This window comes from Spermophilus citellus (genome assembly GCF_964194105.1).
Source record: "Spermophilus citellus genome assembly, chromosome: 13".
Taxonomy (NCBI): Eukaryota; Metazoa; Chordata; class Mammalia; order Rodentia; family Sciuridae; genus Spermophilus; species Spermophilus citellus.
Genome location: NC_138193.1, coordinates 84,169,226 through 84,192,369, shown reverse-complemented (window position 1 = coordinate 84,192,369; position 23,144 = coordinate 84,169,226). Strand labels below are relative to the sequence as shown.

General features: G+C 38.7%; 1 protein-coding gene across 5 annotated transcripts in view; it reads right to left on the bottom strand.

The window, feature by feature from the left end:
• Positions 1-2,990: 2,990 nt before the first annotated feature.
• The window catches only part of SLC8A1 (solute carrier family 8 member A1), a 362,317-nt gene continuing 342,163 nt past the window's right edge, over positions 2,991-23,144 (bottom strand). For 4 of the 5 annotated variants that reach the window (XM_081264073.1, XM_081264075.1, XM_081264074.1 and 1 more), the window contains one exon: positions 2,991-6,469. In XM_081264073.1, the coding sequence (XP_081120199.1) occupies positions 6,093-6,469 (377 nt within the window). In that variant the 3' untranslated portion in view covers positions 2,991-6,092. The remainder of the gene's footprint in view (positions 6,470-23,144) is intronic. The other variant, XM_081264076.1, reaches the window with a different exon arrangement.

Genomic DNA, 23,144 nt, shown 5'->3' with positions numbered 1-23,144 from the left:
TGGAATGTAGGGACAGTTGTCTGAAAAAAAAAATCTCTAAGCCCGATCCTTGCAGATGAATAGATAATTATAATAAACAGGGCTATATAATCATCCTAGTACATTAATTTCCCCTTCCCCCAGTAAATTCTTAGATTTGGCTAAATATAGCCATCTTTGCAGTCAGAAAATTAGGAGGGTTGGGTTGTGTATTAACTGTCAAATTTGGCTCAGTAACATTGAAGTTAGCTAATTATTCTCTTGGTGTTTTTGGTTATTGTGAATCTTCCTACCATTTCATATAATATGAGAAGCATTTGACTCACTGATATTTCTTAAAGGCACAGAAGCCATACATTATATTTTTCTATATTTATATACTTCACCTTTATAGAAATTCTCATGGAGCCTGGGGCTGGGTGTGTTGTTGTTTGTTTCCAATTTATCTCTGCACATATTGATAGAAGACCAGGTAGATGGGCAATGTGACATGACAAGTGTGATTCAAACAGGAATAAAATAAATAATACCGCCATAGTATGCAACTGTAGGGCATAACTTATCCTAAACATTTGCAGAGGTACCATACTATGTTCTAATGAATCTTTTCTAGTGAAATGTCATCATGTTTAATTTTTCCTATGTTAAGTTCATTTTCACATTCTCTAACCTGTCACTTTTAGCACAAACCTTTTCCCCATTGTGGAGAATTAGCCGTGAGCATCACTAAGGGCAACCAAATGCAGTGGAGTAGCTTAGTGGAGTAATTGCAAAGATTGACAGTAGGGAAAGGAAAGATTAGATGATGAAATAATGCTTTTTCCTAAAAATAGTCATTTACAAAACCACTGATTTAAATGCTCCTGAGATTAAATTAGAGGACCTTTGACAAAACTGAAAATTTGGAGAGCTCCTGAGTGCATCATGTGGACATCTTGGAAGGCAGAGAAAAGTCACAGAAAGCTGCATACTTACCATTTCTTAGGAGCTGGAAAGCTGAAGCATTCTCTCCCCACCTCTTGGTGGTTGCTCCTTCCATAGACAAGACATTCTCTACTTTGGGAGATGAATAGCCATAGGCTGATTAAGCTTCAATAAATGAAATACCTATTTCAGTTGTTTACCCTTCCCATGCTATCTTGGTAGGTGGAATACCATCAGGGCCACCCAATGTTTACAACGTGGCTGGGTGATACAAAGACAATGAATGTGGCAAGAAGTGATAAGTGCATAATATTAGAAAAGAATAGCAGAAATACAACCCATTAACACAAGACTGCAGGTAGATCTGAACAAAAGCTAATGAATCCATTCATAACATGTTTCTTTCTCATAAGATAAATACAATTTTGTATGTCTCTTCTGCATAATGAACTCACTTATTTGTCAAATGAAATTCAAATTTATCTCTGCTCAGTTTTGCCAGCAACTAGAATGGCTTGGCCAAATGGAGTGATTTTTTACAAGCAAAGCTGAATCCCAGCAGCAGGTGAGGATGAGATCCAACATTGTACATGGTCAACCACAAAATGGCCAAGTTCCTGAGGTCATGAAACTATACTCGGGACTTGCTCTGATGCAACTGCCTATGATCAGAGACAGGAGATCAAAATCAAAAGAGAATTTCACATCTTTAGACCTGCAACAGCAAAAGAAGTCTTAAGATAAATCAGTGTTTCTTGATTTACATTCTTGAAAAGGGAAGTTTTATCACCATTAGAAAGCAAAGGGCTTCATCATCTACCAGAGAAATATTTCCAATTTTTTTCCAAAGTTCTCCAGGGTATGCAGAGCAAACAGTCAATTTCACTTTAACAGGTTAAGTTCAGAAAGCTGGAACTGCAGAATCAACAATGAGTCAAGCCAGATGGAAAAGGCCGAGCGGATAGTGAGTTTTCCTAGGTAGACACTGTTCAGAGGGGGCATTGCATCAGATGACAGCAACTTATCAGAATCTTTGTAGGATTTCTTTTAAAAAGCGTATTATGTAATTTAATATATTTGAAAATAATAATAAAAATTAGAGCATTTATGCTGCAAACTATAAAAAGCAAGTTTTATGAAATCTTCACTGGTAGATATATTTAATCAGAATCTTTGAACAAGTTAAAATTTGCTCATAAGAAGTATAGAATTATTGGGCCACAGCATTTTGCCAAAGATTGTTAAATGGTCAAGGGTTCTCTGTTCATCAAATTACTCATTTGGCTGTTCAAAAAGGTCTATTCTGACTGCTCCTTTTGTGTTAAACTGAAGATTTGTACCCAGAAGAGAGATCGATTTAAGACACATCAATTTTTTTGTTTCAAGAAAACATTTAAATTGTACATTATTTCCTTAACACATGAAAATGTGCCACCTATGACCATATAATGTTATAATGAATTCTGTGGAAAATTTTAGGGATGGATGTTCATATGGATAATGTATCATTTATGTGTACCTAGTGCACATATTCTATTATAGTAAGAGATCACATTTGCTCCCCAAATTATTATTCCATTTGTGGTGTCATCTCTTCCTTTGCTGTTTTGATTATATGAAATATGAAGTCTATGACTTATAAAAATAGTCACATTATTAGTGAAAGGAAAAAAAAGTTCTCCTGGGAACGAAAAGGAATACAGTGTAGTATACTGAAAGAAAAATTTACTTCGGTGTCCCTTGGGAAATAATTACACTTCCCATGATCAGTTTTATTTGGGTTGAAGGATTTGATTTAATGCACTGCATGCTAAAAAGCTGCCTGACTTGCAACTGTTTATGGGTTCATTTTCTTGGAGGCAGGAAGGATGAAGATAGAATTGTACTAAAAAGATGTAAAAAAAAAAATAGTGAAATGGAGGAACATCCAACATTTATCTCAGCATTATAGGACAGACAAATATTCTGGCTCTGTGTCCTCTTGGGACATTAAAAAGAGAATGTTGCATTATCATAGGGTTGATATTTGCAAGAGTTTGAATACTGGGTGTCTCTTTCATCTGGATGAGGATACCAACTGCACAATTATACCTTTTTGGTTTTTATTTCTTCAAAACATGAAAACAAAAAGATGAAGTCAATGACAAGAGAGGAAACACTGCGTACAGACTATGCTGTATCACTAGTGATTAAATCAGAAACAATTAGAAACTTTATTGGTCTGTGTCAATATGTGTACCATTTATAAGGAACAGCACAATTAGTGCATTTCTCCCCTAAAGCTGTGCACAATACACACAAAATAAAATAATCAAATCAAATGAAATAATTTTACACAACTATAATAATAACAACCCTGAATAATGAGAATCATATTTTCTCTATAGCATGAAAACTGAAAAGGCAAACAAACCAAAATGTTTCAAAATTGAAATCCACCAACAGCAAGAATTTCTTAAGGGTTCTTTTAAAGTGAAGATTCACTATGGGGTTACTGACATTCCAAATATGGCTAGAAATGAGTGCAAAATCTTTCTAAAGTTTAAATACCTTGTATCCCTTCCCTTATTTACTTGGTGTTTCTAGGCTAGCTTCCCATTTTTTAAATCTTGGTGGGGTGGGGAGGAGTGGGTTAGAATGTGTCCCTATAGCAGTCACCAGTGTTGGTTGTCAATGACAGGTCAGAGATGGGTCCTGGAAAAGTACTGTTGCCACAATGGTAAAAACTGAGGTTAACTGGGTCTGCTCAGTGATGTGCATCACCACGATTGCCCTTCTTGGTTTAAAATGGGGAGACACATATATCTGCAAGTTGGCCAAGCATAAGGAGGGTATTCTTCAAATCTAAACTTTACATCCTCTTAAAGACAATCTTTGATATTTGGATAATTTTATCTGTACAATTATGTGTTTATATTAAACATTTTCATAATTGTGTTCATCCTTGCAAGATAAAACTGTTCCCATATGGTTGTGTTAACTTTTACTCGTGGAAATAATAATTGGATTCTCTGTGTACCCTGCTGAGGGCAGGAAGCTGGGCTGCCTTGGTCATGCCTTGGGCCCCAGGAAACAGTATTCTACCTGGCCTGTTGAGTGGAAGACCAGCGTTTCATTATTTACTCCATCACCAAGCATTTAATAAATGGTGAATGGTCATGATTACTGAGTAGACGAAGAGAAAATAGACCTCAACAATGTTTCTTTTTTCGTGTCTTTGAATGAATACAGAGGGCCAGGGATGTCTCCGGCCTGGATTTCCTTAGAGACTGAGAAGTCTCTGAGAGGTGAACAGTCATTCCAATTTTGCTCATTAGTGGAATCACTTTTTGGGGTGTTGGGTTGATCTACACTCTTTGGTATTTTGAAATAGAAAGAGCCATTCCTTTTCAAGGGTTAAAACCTCCCAGTGCAATCCTCTGGGAGGCACTAATCTCATTTAACTACCTTCTTTTCATCATAAGTAGAGGAGAAACACTTAAAGGCCCATTGGTTATCTTGGCTTCTTTCCTACTTGGGGACTACTGATATAATCAGAGGAGTCTGGACTGGATGGTAAAAGAAACAGGACTCAATAATGCCTTTTACATAAAAAAAAAAATGAACAGACCAGTGCCATCTAACATCTGTGCCAGACAGAGCAGATGTGCAATAAATACTTTGGGGGAAAGGGTGTTGTGGACATGGTGGTTCTGAAAGCCAGGCATATCCCACGTATTCACTTCTCTCCAACACCTTTCTCTTTGGCCTTCCTGAATTAATGGGTGATTCACAGAGGCCTCTGATATGTTCCACGTGGCTAATTTTCCATAAAGATCTTTGTAGGTTGCCTGCTAGCCTCTCAAAAACTTTAGCTTTTCCCCACAAGACTGTTATTGCTTCTTAGAATGAATGTGCATGAAAAAATGAGCCATTTTCTCCTTTTATCCCTAGTAATAATCAAACTCAATAACAACATGAAAGCAACAACTCAGGTGAAAAGAAAGCTCACTTATGTCTTCAACGTCCAATCAACGTTGCTGAATGGGAGAACAGTATATGCTATACTCTACTATATACAGATACGCTTTGTTTTGTTTTGTTTTTCATCCATGCACTGTGTAACAGGTATCACAACAACATTCCCAAACAGGCACATGAAGAAGGAGCAAATGTTCGGTAGCGACTGGGACTGGATTGTGCGAGCCACGGATACTTTTGAAAATAAAACTGATGGACAATCCCAGGCAGCAGCAGCAACATGGGACTGGGACACATATACTGATGCAAATGGAAAAGGATGATGTGCTTTTTGAATGGGATTGTTCTTCCTGTTCGCATGGAGAGTGGGTAGGCAGGAGGAGGGCTGGGATGGGACACCTGGGGAGTTACCTGGGTTGGAATGAATAGGGCCTTGTGAATCATAGTCCAGAGTTCAAGAGATAAGAAATAAAGGGTTTTGCATGTTCCTGGGAATCTAGGCACATTATCCTTGTACCTGTTGAACAAGAGTGCCAGGCACCACATCCTTCATTAACAGACTATATCAAGAACCATCGCTTTTCCTGGCTCCGTCCCAGCTCCCATGCTTCTTCTTGGAGGCAGCGTCCATCTGCTCACATTGTAGAGAGAAGCATGAAATTTGGTAATCGAGTGAAGATGTGCTGTGCTTCTTTCTTCTTCCACGCCCAGATCCTTTCTTAATCCAAAGTCATTTTTAAAGTGTTTGGAGGAGGCGAGGGAGGGGGTATCTTAATGATTTCAATTTTTACCCCAAACCCATTTATATTTGGATGGGTTATCACCTCTCACAAAGGGAAGCGAAAACCCTGACCCTCCCAACAAAACAAAAAGCAAAGCCAAACATCAGCCACCTCCTCAACCCCACTGAAAACAAAACAGAAAAACAAGAAAACAAATCAAAGCCTTAACAATTTATGAACCTGGAGAGAGTACAGCTCTTGTAGGCTGAGCTGCAAATATGGCCCTGCCTCTGCGCCTTGTTCAGCATGATGATGCCCCTGGGAATGGGAGGTGATGGTTTCTGACTTTGGCCCTAGTACAAAGTATGCTCTTGAAGCTGGATTCCATCAGCAGGTAAGTGAACATGACAAATGTCAATTTCCTCTGTTCATTATACATAATTTTTTATGTATATATATATATGCATATATATATATATATATAAATTTACTATATTTGATGTTCCTTTAGAAGCCTTTTATGTGGCAGTAGGCCTCCAGGGAGGAGAAGAAAATGTACAAGAGCCACAGGAGCACAAAGAGGCTGGATGTAAGGAGCTTGGCAGTCCGGGGCCCACCGAGCTCACCTCCGATTTCTGGTCTCCGCCGATACAGCAGCACCCCCACATTGATGAAAGCAAAAATGGTGAAGAGAGTGACAGAGAAAGCTAGTGTGCCAGGAGACACTTTGAACTGTTCCCCATTGGCTGCGTGGTAGATGGCAGCGATGGACCAGGCCACGCCGATTCCCAGGAAGACGTTCACTGCATTGCTGCCTGTGACGTTACCTATGGATGCATCAGCATACTGGTCCTGGGTGGCTGCCACTTTGCTGGCAAAGGTGTCTGTAGAAGAAGAACAAAAAAAAAAAGGCAATGACACTCAGCCTTTTAAAGATGTCCACAGAGTGCTGGGAGCTTCTAGTGTGGGGTCTAGAACGAAACAGTGGTATAAACCCAGGAACCCGGAGTGAGCTTTGATGTTCCTTTGATTCACGTGGTGAGAACAACAGGATCTAGATATTAGGAACCAAGGGCTTGGTGCTGTCTATGTTACTGAAGAAGTGATATTCCTCCAGTTCTTTATCCACAGATACCAACATTTTTTGTATACTGAGCTTGCAGGGCAGTATTTTTCAGAGAGTAATCTCAGGCCACCTACACCAGAAACCAGTGGGTCCTTCTATGAGGTGAATGTTATAAGCTGCATTGGGTCATAATCACTGGGGCTGAGGAATCTATTTTAACAGTATCCCAAAAGATTCCAGGTCACTACAGGTGAAAATGGGTTCTGGTAGGGATTACTAAAAGATGCTGTGTCAGCAGCTCTTGTTTATAGATGAGAAAGTGAAAGTGTCAGGAGAGATTTCCAAAGATTCAAGATCAAGTCAATAGTAGAATTGAAAAGAATCAAATTATAATGATAGCTGACATTTGCCTCGAGCCTTTGGATAGGAAAGTGGATTCACCTATATGACCACATGGATTGTGACAACGATTTTATGAGGTGAAGAAATGAGGCTTAGACATAATAAGTAATGGGTGTGAATCATACAACTGCCAAGAATTTATGGAGGGCTTGAGCTCTGGTTTTCTGTCTTCAAGGCGTATGCCTGCCAATTGAACCATCTCACCTTTCTCCGTGCCATAAGTACCAGTGAGCATCCTCAAAGCTCTTTGTTCACCAACAGTCCTGAGTGTATCTTTTTATGAATATAGGGACGTCAGGGGTGGGGAGTAGACCATAATAACTTACACCTTTTGATGAGTAGAGCACAGAGGTTTTTATCTTGCCTTTACAACTGAGTGTGTGGTCCTGGGCCTCAATTCCTAATCTGTGACAATAGAATATTGATACCCACTTCAGATTGCTGCTGTCAAGTTGAAATATTATGTGTAAAATGCCTTCTATGCTTCTTGGTAAGAGTAGCTCTTATTGTTGTTTTGGAAGATAATGTCAACAAGGCAATCTAGAATAGTTTAAAAGCTGGGATAGGATCTGAAATATCCTCTTTTATTAAGCATGTAAACCGAACTTGTAAGAAACTAAATTTAGGGCTAGAGGTGTAGCTCAGTGGTAGAGTACTTGTCTAGCATTTGGGAGGCACTGGGTTCAATCCTCAGCACCACATAACAATAAATAAACAAGTAAAATAAAGGTGTTCATCTACAACTAAAAACATACATTTAAAGAAACTAAATGTGTTGTCTATATGATGCCAAAATACTGGCATCAAAGTCCTTTCAATGACCTGTGCAAAATTCCTTGCATAGTGTGTTTATAGTAGATGTTAATAACAATCAAATTTAACTCACACTTGCAGTCACTAATGGCCAAGTACTATATTCTTCAAAGTGCTGTATCCACTGCTCTGATTTTCCTGAGGCCCCTAGCATGCTCTGTGCAGGCAGATAGTCGTATGCTACCTGGTCTAGTTTCTCTCCTCTGTTGTTATTCTGTTGCCACAATTGCTCCTTGGTAAATAGCCATGGGGGGACAATCCACAAAGTATGAAAGTTTATACAAGCCTATAGATTCTCTACTTTATGATGGGGAAGAAATTTATTTAGGTCGATTGGAGGCTATTGCATCTGAGTATCACATTCTTTCTGAAAGGGAATTGATCAGCCCCAAGGGCCTGTCTCATTGATTATGACCTCTGTCTGTGATGGAAAGTAGATATTGCTACTCTTTTATAATTAAGGCAATAACTGTTTATTCTATGCCAGGCACTATGCTATATAGGTTTTATGTACATCCTCATTCAAACCTTTCACAGCCTTAGGGACTGGGTGTTGTTATTCCCTATTTGTAATTTTAGAAACTATATCATTGTGATAGCATGCCTCAGAGACCAAGTCTTGATCAGCCAAATGAGAATTTTTAAATCAAGTCTGTTTGATTTTAGAGTCCATTCTCAGTCCATACCATATTGCCCCTCCCAGGAATAATAAAAGTTTCCTTTCCACTTACTCCATTTAGGTTTCCCTGTTCCTTCCATTCTGAAACTTTGAAGCAGCTTCTCAACAAATGCCCATTCCTATTTCAGGGGAACAGACTAAAGAATGTACAGGCACTTGGCTAATTCACCTGCTTGGATTTGTGCTGCTTTGTGCCTTCATGGTCATAGCTTGCAGCCCAGTAGAATTATTACAGAGACTGATGAGTAAAAGCAAAGCCAGACAAATCTTAATGGTCTCTTGCATTTCATTATTAAGAGTTCTTCAAAGGTGCTGCTGCAGCAGTGTCAAAAGGAAGAAGAAAAAAATCTTTTGCTTTTCTTCTTCAAGGACAGGCAGTGGAGCAAAGAAAGTAAAAGAACAAGAGTCTAAGGCAGGAGAGAGCAGTTTACAGCTCAGCTGCTGCCCAGAAACACCTGAAACATTATTCTGAGCTAGCCCTGGCTGATGGTGAACAGATGGCCACATTAGGCAGGGCCCTTTTGGGATGTAGGTAGTCTGCTCATATGCTGTAGGGACAGGTGACCTGGCTGTTGCATCGCACAAACCTGCATACATCCCTGGCACGTGGTACAGAGCACACTGTCCTGTCTCCACTCAGAAACCCTAGACTTTCCAGATGGCAGCCTTTACCTCTGCACCAGAAGGGAAAGAGGTGTAAAGGTCAAAGAATCCTGGGTCCAGAGGCCTGAATACCCAGACCAGGCCTACACCCTGAAACGAAGGGCATACCAGGTGTGCGGCAATTTCCTCCCCCTCCAGCTATTTTTCAATAGCCTATTTATGTGAATATTACATGAAAATTCTTACTTATAAAAATAGGTTCCTATTTTCAAATGCTTTTCTCTAGAGTCCCTAAAATTTAGGAGCCAAACTGACTAGCTCATCACATAAATAAAACATGTTCTGGGCCTCTTTGAGTCTGGTAGATTTTATTTACCTGGATTAGGCATCAGCCTTTTGTCTATTTTTAGTTTCAACTCAAAAAGTATGTTTTAAAAAAACTTGTAGGAACACATGCAGATCCAAACCATTAACCTTAGCTCCAACAGAGATAACTCTCTTCTCCAAATGAAGTGGGAAGGAATCTCCCCAAATTACCTTCTATTGCTGCTTTGCTGCTTAGTGCCCAGAGCAACACATCCCACGCCATATGTTGGGCACCACCAGCTCCTACCCTCAACACTAAGCCTGGAACCTGCCTGTGGTCGAACAAGGCAAATGCCTTTTCCCAAAGTAAAATTCAAGAAGTAACTGCTGCCTGGTCTCAGAGGGATATAAACATATTCAGAGCTTGGTTCATTAAACACAAAAATAAGGGAGTCATATTTCTTACGTGATTAGCATAAATTAAGACATCTTGACAATTCAGTGTGTGTGTGTGTGTTTGTGTATATTTATATGCACACACTATTATGAATGTCATATATGTATGAGTGTATGTCTGTCTCTCTCTCTATATATATATATATTTTTTTTTCCCCTACATATACACCCAAGGTCAGGCTTCTGATGGTAATTTTTAATTCCAGCCTTGATATCTAATACATCTTCAATTAGTTTTATAGTCTCTGACTTTTGATTCTATCTTCTTGATACATATAACTGTAAATAAGAGAAAATTTGTTTAGACGACAACATGGCTCAAATGGAGCCACATATCACAAAGTTGGGACAAAATTGTTCTCTGTAGACCTGGTTCAAGTTCACTGTATATAACTTGGTCAAGTCACTTCACTTTTTTACATTACAGTTTCCTCACCTAAAATGAAGAAATTAGATTAGAAGATCTCTAAGACTCTCTCTACTCTCACTGTTTGGGTAGTCAGCAAAATACACCAGAATACTAAATCCATATATACGCTTTTGGTGCTGTTTTCTTTATGTACAAGTTGTACATGATTGCTCTTCTTCAACAGAATTGACTAATGATATTCTCATTGAACAAATATATTACCTAAGTGAAGTATATGAAGATAATGGGAAAAGAGATTTCAAGACCTAAAGATTTTTCCATTCATCAAACTGTGATAACATTTATGAAATTAAATCACATAGCAGTATTTTTCCTTCTAAAATTAGGTATAAAATGTTGGCAGAATTATTTACTTCAACTCACTTTATCAGTCATCTCTTTCCATGAGGGAGGCTGTGGCATAAATGGGAGCAGAAAGGCCTATATTTCAAAGGCTGTTTAATGTCACACTGTTGCATCAGAATTACTTGGAGAGCTGGGCATGGTGGTACCTTCTTGTAATCCCAGCAGCTAGGGAGGCTGAGGCAGGAGCATCAAAGTTCAAAGCCAGACTCGGCAATTGAGTGAGACCCTAAGGAACTTAGACCCCATCTCAAAATAAAAAGTAAAAAGGGCACGGGATGTGGCTCAGTGGTTAAGTGCCCCTGGGTTCAATCCATGGTACCAAAACAAAAACCAAAATTAGTTAAAGAGCTTTATTTTATTATTATTATTATTATTATTATTATTATTATTATTATTATTATTTTAAATGTAGATATGGGGTTCTAGCCTAGACCTACTGTAGATTCTCTGGGGAAAGGAGTCAGGGACATAGCTTTTAAAAAATGGCTTGGTCAGGGGAAGATTAGAGAACCAAATTCTAAGACATGGAAATGGGAGGAATTGCTTCAAGTGTCCAGTTTGGGGGCCTTGCTGGGAGGATGTTTGCATTTCAGGAAAGCAGATAACTGGGAACAGGTCAGCTGGTCTCTCTTAGAAATGTTGGTGCCCTCAGATAGGATCCTTTTGTGCATAAGCAACTTGGGTGGGCTGGATAGAGGTGCTGGGGGCTGTCTAACTCTACTGCTTCCCTCTCTTCTTGTGCTATTTTTAAGTCTATTTCAGCACAGCTATGCTGAAAGGCCAGGGAAGGGGAGGAATCCACCAAAATCAGTTGGATTTTCGATCCTCTATGTAAAGGAGATAAGGCACCATGCTTATCCACTTTGTGGAGTTTGAAGGAAATGAGTTAACATGCCTGACAGTAGAACAGACTCTATCCCTTTATGAGTACTCAGTGTTATTAGCTATTTTTATAAACAGCACAGTCAGAGAATCTGTAAGTATAGGGAATTCTGAGTTACATTGATAATTCTTAACTTTGGGGGAGTTATAACACCCTTTCAAAAGATCTTTTAACTTTACAATCCTATGCATTTAAAAATTGACAGTTGCTGGGCGAGGTGGCACACACCTAGAATCCTAGCGGCTTGGAAGCTGAGACAGGAGACTCTCAAGTTCAAAGCCAGTCTCAGCAATGGCCAGGCACTAAGCAACTCAGTGAGATCGTCTGAAAATAAAATACAAAATAGGACTGGGGATGTGGCTCAGTGGTTGAGTGCTCCTGAGTTTAATTGCCAGTGTCTCCCCACCAAAAAAATTAATAATAAAATGTGATAGTGCATAAACATTCTGAAAGATCAAAGAGATTCTTACCAATTTTTTTTTGAACATTTCATAACACTTACGTCATAGAAAGACATTAGAGATCTTCTGGTGTAAGGCCTTAATCTTATTAGTGACTATAAAGCAGGCTCTTGCTTAGTGCATTTAGTTCTCTCTATTCTATCCTCCCTTCTATCTTGCCTCCTTCTGTCTTGTTCTGTTTGAATTGAAACAAATAGTTTCCTTGCATGCTAATTCTTCTGCTGTTGCTGAGGGCCTTAAACAGGTTTTTGTCTTGAGGTGTGACATTCATTTACCCCGACTCCCTCCCTCACATACACACACACTTGCTTTACTGGTTCATGTGAAAAAAAAAATTCAGTGATTTCCAATTTCACTTGGCTTCTAAGTGAAATTTCAGGAAGCAGGAAATTACTGATATTTTATTGATTAATGGCCAGCTGGGAAAGGAGTTGTAGAAACTGAAAAGGGGAAAAACACTTCAAATTTCTTCCTATGAAAGTTTTCCCTGAAGAGAATGAAAAAGAATACAGACAGTGACATGACCTATTTCTAGAAGAGTTAGGTAAAAAACTCAAGAGGACCTGTGTTGGCAGGATCAGAGCCCCTGCTTCTAGCTATTTTTAGTCCACAGCAGCAAATCAGAATCAGCAGGACAGCTCTGGAATATTGCAGCTTGCTAGCCCACCCTGACTTTTTGCTTAACTGGTCTGGGATGGGACCAGGCTCTCTCAACCAGCCTGAGAAACCATAGCTGTGGTTTTCTCATCCCTGAAAGGGGAACAATTGCACCTCCACTAGATTAATTAAGGCAACAATATATGGAATGGTTTTGACATATTGATCTGCAAAAATCAACCATTTTATTATTAAATGACAATTATTTTCCTATGTTAACTTGAAGATGTGCATTTCCCAAAGGTATCCCTGAGGCTTAGTCTTCCTATTGCATATCCTAAATCTTGTATATTTTAAGTCAAAGAAAGGAATAAATTTTAATTAAAGGAGCAAACTCAGCTCAACCTATGGAGTTTATTTTTCAGGGAACACAAGAACATGACTGTGTTATTTGATTTACTTTCCAAACAGTGATTTGAAATATGTTCTTAGCAGAAGATAATCCTCCAGTCTTTTAATATACCTAGAATAAGATTATTCTTCAGTGTAATTGTTCACAAATTCTCAAAAGAGGATCTAAGATTCTCCTTCCTTGTTCAAATCCCTAGATTCATGGAGTTTGATAAAATTTGCTAAAAATTCTAATTCTTTGATGTCAAATAGACATTCAGGAACTTTTGAAGAACTCTAATAAGGTTTATGGGAATTATGTCACTGAATTGCTTTGTCAGTCATTCCACCCTCTCAACCTGGCCAGGGACAAAACCCCCAATAAACTAGCTGATTCTGCAGAAAAGTAGCAGTGTTCCAACATAATTGGCTCTTGACACAAAATTAATATGGCTCTGGGGGAACCAGATTGTGTATGCTGGGAAGACTTGGTGCCTTCACTTTAGGGGCCTGCTTGTTCACTGGCAGACATAAAAAAGGCTGATAGCAGATTATAGTGGTTGAAGGTGTGCTTGATCAAGTAAGGAGGATGAAGGTAGCTGCCTGATTTGAGAGAAGTCTTCTGGTTTTGGTCATACCAGGCGAGCAGGTAGCTGAATGAGGACTGTGTCATTCCCATTGGTTATTCTTGGCATGGGGACTGTGTCATTCCCATTGGTTATTCTTGGCATGGTGATATCTAGTAAGCTGAGGCTAAAGTAAATGACTAATTTGTTAGCCTCTGTTACCCTGTGGGTGATCACTGTTGTTATTGAGGAATGCTGGTCCTAGTCTGCATAGTCTAGTTGTGGTAGCAAAGAACCCAAGCTATGGAGTAAGATCTGGTCCTGTTCTCATTTGCCATTTACTAACTCATTAACCTCATGAGCTTCTACTCTTTCACCTGTAAAATAGGGATGTAAGTAGTCATTTACATGGCTATTAAAATTATTAAAATAAACAGTGTAAAAAGGCTTAGGAAGGTACCTGGAAATTAACAGGCGCAAAACAAATGTTTCCTGTTATTATGTTTTCATAATTCTTCCTGTAGTAATAAAGAATGAGGTGAAAATATTAAAATATTTTATCATGGTTTCCTCCAATTAGGTGGTTTAGGGTTAATACACTTTATATAGGGTTATGGGAGAATGAGGCTCTGTCCATGGTATTCAGCAATGGTGGTGGTGAGAAGCACAACAATAGTGAACATTTACTGCTGCTTACTAACTTACTAGACTAGGCACTATCTACGGATTCTTATTTAAACCCAAAACAACTTTCCAAGGTATAATTATTATCCCCACTTTATAAATAATAAAAGTAAAGCCCAGGACATAAGAAAGTTGTTCAAAGATATACAGCCAGTAAGATATTTGGTCCAAAGGAGTGTGATCCTAGCTGGAGTCCAAAGCTCTTAATCACAAATCCATGGGGATAACTGTAAGTACTGGGATACATGCTACATCTTAAATTTGAAAGTGAATAAAGGGTTCCTAGAATACATCACTTCCAATTCCCACTCTAACTACTTGGTGTTAAAGCAATTGATGATTTGAAAGAAAATGAATAAGATTGTTCTATTTAGAAATATAAGTCTGACTCCTTTAGCAAAATATTATATTAGAATGGATCAGAAATAGACGAGAAGGAACTGTTTTCATGGAAGACCTTTCATCCTTTTAGAATAATAACAAAGAACAGTGACTGATAAAGTGATCTTTATGTTCTATGTTCCTGGATTCTCTCAGCATTACATTTACACTATCTTCATAGTATAATAAAAATCGGCTTAAGTGAACCTATTTTTAAAATAGCATGAAGTTTTTGCTATTTCCAATTTTGAACCATGATGCTATTACTTTTATAATAAAACTTTATTTTAATGAAACAAAGTCTATGAGAGCAAAACATTAAAAAGATTAAAGTTCAGCCACATTTGGCTAATTTTGAAAAGTAAAAAAGCAAGGGCCAATCTGGGGTTAAAATAAAATAGCTGCATTAATTGTCATTTTCCTAAGCTAACTGGTTTGTTGTTACATAGATAAAACTGAAACTCACTTCTTGCCTGGAAAAAAAAATCCAGATCTGCCCTGCACTGGATGCCTTCCTCTGACTTGCTTCCTCCTTCTCAATAATCTCCCTCTTTTTCTTTCTTAACCCTCATGACATTGGAAGCCTGGTTCTTTCCTTTATGCTTTGTTCTTTCTGGAACATCTGTCTCCTGCCTGAATCTTCTCAAATTCTCTTACCTTCATGTCCTACGTTAGAGATGGTAAAGCCATAGCTGCCCTATGCTTGCTCAAGCTAGAAAGATGAGAAGAATGAGACAGAAAACTAAACAGTGACCTCATTCTCACCCTTCAGTCAGCCTTAATGGGTTATGAAGGGAGCTTCTCCATTGGCAGGATTACACTGGTGTGATTCTGGCTCTGTGGATACCCAACATGTTCCTTTGCCCTAGGATACCTACCCAGTTATTTATTCCACATAGACACTCTTTTTGAAGGGATGGTTTTGTGAATTTTAAGTTCAGAAAACATGAACATTCTTCAAAGTAAGCAAATGGAGGCAATTCCATAGAAAAGCTATCATTGCCTACAAACTCAATCTAGTATCCAAGGGAGCAGGTGACAATCACAGACAGGTGAAACTTGATAGGGCTTTAAAAAGTTCTGGTAATTTACCCATTTTGGCTCCCACCTTGCTGTGATTTGGTGTGAAATTTCCCCTATTAGCTCATCCCTATAGTTTAATCATGTTACGCAAAAAAAAAGTATATGTCTATAAAAATTTACAAGTTCATAGTTATAGCAATTCTATTATTGAATATTTAGAAATAATTTTACAAGTCTGTAAGTTTATGTAAGGGATGAGTCAGGGCAGAGATTTTATGCTAGAGGAAAATTAGAAACAACTGAATTGTCTCTTGTTTTCAATAAATTATAACTTTACATAACTAAATTATGCAACTATTAAAATCATGATGTAAATGTACACTAACCAACAAAGAAAAAAGTGTTCATTGACGCACCACTAACTAAGAAAATGGGTGATCTAACTATACATAGCATCCATTAAAAAGCATGGATAAATATGTAGTATTTATCTGTGTACACATTTTTGCAAATTATTTGAAAGTTCTGGAATGCAAATGGGTGGCAAGATTGCATGATTCATTTTCTCATTGTTTATGAATACTTCCTATTATTTACAAAAAGAATATGTTGTCTATAGTATTATTAAAGGCTAAAAATATACATTAATATACATTAAAATAGACTCCTATAAATAACATGGTTTATCTGAGATGAAATGGGGATTGAGTTTCAACCTTTTTCTTGGCCTTTCAAGTGACAGCAGTCAGGATTATGCTAGAGGGCTCCTTACGTGGAAAACATCAGACATACTACCTATAGAGCAGGGGCATGTCAAATGGTATGGAGGCTGAGGAGTGGGTAGTGGAACAGATCAAGAGGAGATATCCTTGTCATCAGGGGCTGGCCTGGGATTCAGAGATAAGAAAGTGCCCAGGACAGGGCACAAAGTGGGATGAGAATCCTAAAAACAACTCTATCCACTATGAAAGTTTGCCAATAACCAGCTGTGAGAAGACATGCTTATGTCTTTCTTCCCAACGATTCCTTTTTACTTCTTACCTTTATATTTTTGTTACAATGACATTATATTTTATTTGCCAACAGTATGTTTTATTGTTTCTGACCCACAAAATTCTTTTGCCTATTCACTTAGCCTGACAAATACTTTTTTTCACAAGCTTGTTAAGAGATTCCTGTTCTTGAGACATCTGGAAAGGGGATGTAATACCCAAGTCTTTCGTCTTCTGTACTTAGGCTCTTCCTAGATATATAATTCATAATGCAAATACCAGATAATAAAGCACAGGGCTCCACCTAAGCTGCTAAGGGTATGCAATGAAGTTGAGCTCTTGGGTATAATTTCCTCCCCTCTCTCCCAGGCACGTCTTACAGAGGTTTCAAAAATGTCTTCTGACAAGTATCTCTTATATCTCATGCAATTTCCAGACCCTTCTAGTGGATATCATCCTATTTTCCATTCCCAACAATTCTAAGGTGGTAGGGGGGTGGGGACAGCTGCTCTCAGTCTCACTTTTTCAGGAGAGGAAACAGAAACTTAGGGGTCAGTACCAGAGGTGAATCCGAATTTCCACCCTGTGATTTCCTGGTGTCCAGAGCCTCATGCTGTTGGCTCAATTCCAGGATCCTTCATCAACCTGCCAGATACTACCTCCTTTTCTGAACCTGATAACTAATATACATTACCTAACTCCAAGGCTGCTGTAGGCATCGAAGAGATACATCATACAAACGTATTTCTTAGCCAATGAAGCCATACAAATGTAGTTACTCTTGGAATTTTTGTGTTTAGTGCAAATTCTCCACCCTCATGACACCATCAATAATCACTGATGCCTTTGTGGGATCATGTATTGGATATAACAAAGCCATAACTAACCCAGAATATCTAGATTTGGGAGGAAGCGAGAGAGGTCAGTGAGAAAAAGCCAGGGTACTGGAGAGAGCACATATGGTAGGGGGTGACATTGAGAGTAGCAACTGCCAGAGAGAAAAGGAAAACACTAAGTAATTCAAATGCATTTTGTTTGAAGTGGGAAGCAAGAAAAAATTAACACATTTTCCCAGTTTTGAAGACTAGAACCGCCTGATAAATCTGCAGGAGAAGAAACAAAGGTTTAAGTGTAATTTGCTAAAAATTAATGGCACAAGGGGTCAAACCATCCTATTAAAATACTGCCCCAACCCTATGCATAAAGACTATTCCTTGACTTTATAAGCCTGTTTTATTTGCTTCTCGACAATGTCCATCTTTGTTCCCTGAGCATTTACCATAGTATTGAGTACCAGTCTCCTCCCACTGGAGTATGTACTCTGTGGGATTAGAAAACCATCTGGCTTGCATCCCTCTACCTACCATGTGGAAGAGAGCTAGTACAGAGTGGGTACTAGTGAAAGATTTGCAGAATGAACGAACAGGAGTGCAGAATGGATTTGAAGTCAATGCCTTCCACCAGATCCTACTGCTTCCTTTTAAAAATTATTTTATAAATATGGTTTCCATCTCTTTTCTAATGTGTTTATGACTGATGCAGAAGGGAAGAATACTTGAATATTTGATGATCAAGAATGCCATATTGGCCGGGAGCAGTGGCACACACCTGTAATCCTAGCAGCTCTGGAAGCTGAGGTGGGAGGATCACAAGTTCAAAGCCAGCCTCAGCAAAAGCGAGGTGCTAAGCAACTCAGTGAGACTATGTCTCTAAATAAAATACAAAATAGGGCTGGGGATGTGGTTCAGTGGTTGAGTGCCCCTGAGTTCAATTTCCAGCCCCCTCCACCCCCAAAATAATGCCATATTGTTTCTACAACCTGCTGGGGCTTCCTAATTAGCTGTGGAAATTGTCTATGAGAATGAAGTTTTTTATGCTGAATATTTCTTGTCACTACTTTTCCACTGCCGACTCAGCTCTGGTGTAGAGGCTGAGAATCTGTACTCTCAGGAGAAGACTACTCAATATAGAAGTTATTGATGTCAGATTCTTCTATGGAGGTGGCGCTTCTCTACCTAACTGTGGAGCTCCAGAGGGACAGACCGCAGGGCAGGCAGCACCTCCAAGATGTCTGGGGCAGATGTCTGCCTGCCCTCCAGCAATCTGAGCCACAAGTGGGTTTGACAAGTGGGTTATTTCGGGGATTCTGGTTTGCCGTGTTTCAGCTATTGGAAGCCTCTACACGTATAGAATCTTCACAGAAGGACATTTTTGTGACCATCTAACACATTTGTTGTTATTTGTCGCTTTGCAACTATAACTCAGGAATGACAAGCTATAATTAGTCCTCTGCTGAGCATATTTGCAGACCCCATTGGATATCATTTTAGTTTGAAACTACAACAAGTCTTGCTTTTTGTTGTCTCAACCCATGATTTTTTTTTACTATGATAACCTAATAATAGCATGTGATTTATGAAGGACCAGGATAAGAAGCCCCCTGGGCTCCAGAGGAGGGGGAAAAGAAAACAAACACAACACATAATTTTGTGGTTGTAAATAATAGAACCAAAATAAGCTGTTTTCTCTTTGTAAATAAAATGCAGAATTTACATTTGCTGAGCTAAATGAAGGTTATCAAATATGGTCACTAGTAGATTTAGCTTTTTTTTTTTTTGGATCATGTGCTGAAAAAGGCAGAATAATGCAAGGCATTTTGTGGATTTAAACACTATTTTGTAGTGAAGCAGAGTATAAACAAGTAATATATAGCTTGTGTTTCATTCCAGAGAGAGGGCAGGATGTGGGGTCCCTGTGCTGAGGAGCAACGATGGCATTCCAGCTGGCACTGTGTATAAATGCCAAGCACCATGATTTCATATCTATAATATGCACTATCCCAAACAGATATTAAAATTCTTTTATAGCCACATGTAAGATTTGCCTTTTAAATTGAGTTAGCATTTTATTTGTCCTCTCTTCTAAAAATACCAATGGGCTTACATTTATTTTGTTGCTCATACAGAGCCCATGATGTGGTAAGTAAGTACATTTCTTAAAGCCCAAATTTTCTTCTTTGAAATTAGCAGCCACGTGTCATTCTTTGTACAGGGAGATCATGCCCATGGCTTCTCATTAATAGCCATTGATAAGACTAGGTCTTTTCATGCTCTTGCAATGGTTGTGATGGATTTGCATTGATCAGGGGCCAGCAGCCAGCATCTATCGGGTGACACTCTGTGACCATGGATGAGAAGCTGAAATTATGAGTCACTTGCTTAGCACTGTATTGTGATCAACTGACTGGATTAGTCAAGGACATTTAGCATTTATATATCATCAAAATGGGTTGTTACCCTAATAATATCTCCTGTTGGTAATTCTCAGTGCCATTGTATAATTCTTTCCCCCAGAAATTTGTAAATATGAGCTAAGATTATTATTGTTGGAGAAAGCATAGTGGGTTTATTTTTTAAAATGTACAAATCCATAAATACCTAAAGCAAAATATAAAAAATATTGCACAGCTTTAGTTCACAAATTGTATATAGAGATTTCATAATGAAGAAAATAAAATAATTTAAAAATTTTAAAGAATCATGGTAAACTTCAAATTTAGTTTGAAACTACAGCAAGTCTTGCTGTTTTATGAAGAGGAATTACAATTACTATCAGATAGAGAATCCATGATATTTTTATGTTAAAACTCATTCTTGTGAAATATTGAGGAAAGACAGACCTATAGAGCCAGGAAATATACTAGTGATTGCCTGGGGTTGGAGGTGAAAATGGGGATTACCTGAAATGAACATGGGGATCTTATTGGGGGTGATGTAATGTTCTAAAACTGGATTAGGGTAATGGCAGCATGACTTAGTGAGTTTACTCAAAATCACTACATGGTATACTTCAAATTGGTAAGTTTTTTGGGATATAAGTTATGATTCAATAAAGCTGTTTAGAAATGTATATTGAGCTTGCATTTAAAGCAGAAAAGTGGTCCTTGAAACTTTTCATGACCTTATTCTCAAATGTGAATAGAGAGAAATGAAAATCACCAACTCAATATTATTTACAAGTCATTCATTAGAGGCCTATTCTTGTTAATCTCTATAGAGCAAAAAGGCCTAATACTTTTGCTATTCTTGATGCTCTCTTCCTTTGAAATTCCATCTAAGACTATAAAGAAGGAGAAGTTTACATTCATTTACATCATGCATGCATAACATCAACCCTGAAAACACAAAGCGCACACACACACACACACACACGTATGCACACATACATACATGTGTACAACATTATGGTTCTGCCAAGTGTCCTTGTTTGGCTGTCCTAGAGTAACTGAGAAGTCCCAGATAGAATAAGATATTTTTAGCCCCTTTTTCTTATCCTGTGACTATTATGGGATTGAGTGGAATTGGCCGGTGTGGGATTGGGGCATTAATCTAAAGACTCTGCAAGGCTTCAGACTGGGCATGACACATGCTGAATATCCTGGCTCCCTGGACCACCTCTTGGCAGATGACATCACTGTTATTATCCTCCTCACACTCCAGCCTTTTACTCAGTGTTAGGTGCCTGTGCAGTACTGCCCTTTGAGAAAATAAATCAAGGAATGTAATCATCTATTTACTGAGCAAATCTTATGCAACCTGGTGTCTGGCTTTCCTTTGCTTCGCTCTCTCCTTGTTAATTGTTGCTCTTGTTGGTTTCCTTGATCTCTGGTGACATCACCTACTCTTGGGTGAGTGTACTGGAGAGGAAAGAGCATTTTTACCTCCAGACAACTCCTTTATAAGGAACCTCTTAAGATAAGGTCTGGTGGAAAGCCATCTGAGTGACTAGGCTGACCCTGCTGCCTCTTGCAGTGTCCCTGGATGGCTTTGCCTCTGGCCCAGCTACAGATATCAGGGTCCATTTTCAGCAGTCCTGACCTTTCTTTATAGTAATGAAATTACCTGCTTATTTTCTGAAAACAAAATATAACTGCTCTTTAGGATCTTCTCGGGGGAATCACACCATAGCCATCAGGAAATTTTGGCTCAGGGGAAAGTAATTCTATTTGCGCTTCCATTTCCGTTGATGTGAAATGTTAATTATCTAATTAAATATGTGTACACACTATGGTGATGCTGCTTCTGGAACACTGGCTATCTGACTTGAAATGCAAGTGTTCAGAGGATAAACCGCATGAAGAGTCAGTGCCTTCACAAGAACTGAAAATGTATTGGGAATGTCTACCTCACCAGAATCCCTAGAGTAGAAAAACAATAAAGACAGGCTGAGAATTTAAATGACTGTTCATTTTCAATGGCTGTGATATACTTAAACTAAATGCCCTAGGAGACCTAAACCCATTCAGGAATACATTGAAATAGAAGGGGAAAGAGATCTAACATTCCTTGGGTGTCTACCATAGGCTTGACCCTTTGCTGGGTGCATTATAAATGGGCTGTCATGTAATCCTCACTGTAACTGTGGGACAGATTTTCATGTTCCATGATTCAGGTTAAGAAACTAAGGCTTAAAGGAGTTAAGCAATTTGCCTCTGGAGTGTGTCATACATCTAGAAAGTAGAGGGGGAAAGGGTTGGTTTGAAGGCCTGTCTATCTGCCTCTAAAGTTCATGTTCTTTTATATCCCGTTGGTGAGTATTTATGAAAACTGCACTAAAAGACAACTTTGTACATTTTTTTCTGAGGCTGAGGCTGTTACTAACAAATCAATCTACCTGTGAGCCTTGCACTGGCAACACCATATCTATGTGAAGTGGGATGGGATGGGAGGAAATAATTGAGTCAATGTGATTCCCTGCTGTTCTTCAAGGGAGTTTAGATGACTGCAAATCCAGAGTAGCTGGGTGTCACTTCCCACTGGGAAAAGTGTTTGTTTCCACTGGGCTGCTGTGGTGTTCCCTTCTGACTCCATCTCTGTGGTTAGGTAACAGGTAGACTGTGTTTAGTAATGAGCTCTTGGGCAGTGATCTCCATGATTCCACTTCCAATCTCCTACTTCTCAGAGACCAGAGCACTGGAACTTGATTTCCAAAATTGGCCAGTGAGCCTTTGCAGAATGTGACTGCTGAGAGAGGCTCCCCAATAAGCCCTTCCTGGGCCCCACCCACGCAGGACCTGGACAAGTACCACCTGCAGCTTGGTCTATCCTTGGAGTGGCCAATTTCCCTCTGTGTTCACAGCCTTTTGCACATGGTTGTGTGGATGAGGATTGTCTTTTATTCTGTTTTGTTGCCAGCTATATCAGAGCTGAACATCTTTAAAAGAATTTCAGTGTGTACATTTTTTACATTTTAAATGATAAATTTGTAGTTACAGAAGCAGACCTTTATTAATTTATGACAGTTTTGAAGCATGATGTTTACTAGTTGTTTTTGATGCCAACAGGAATAATAACAGTGCCTGAGCTCACTGTCACTCCAGTGTCATATGCTTTAAATGTGGAAAATACTAAAATTGAGGTAAAAGAGAAATGAATAATTTCAAAAAAATGTAAGGTATTTGGAAAGAGCATTTTTACCTCCAG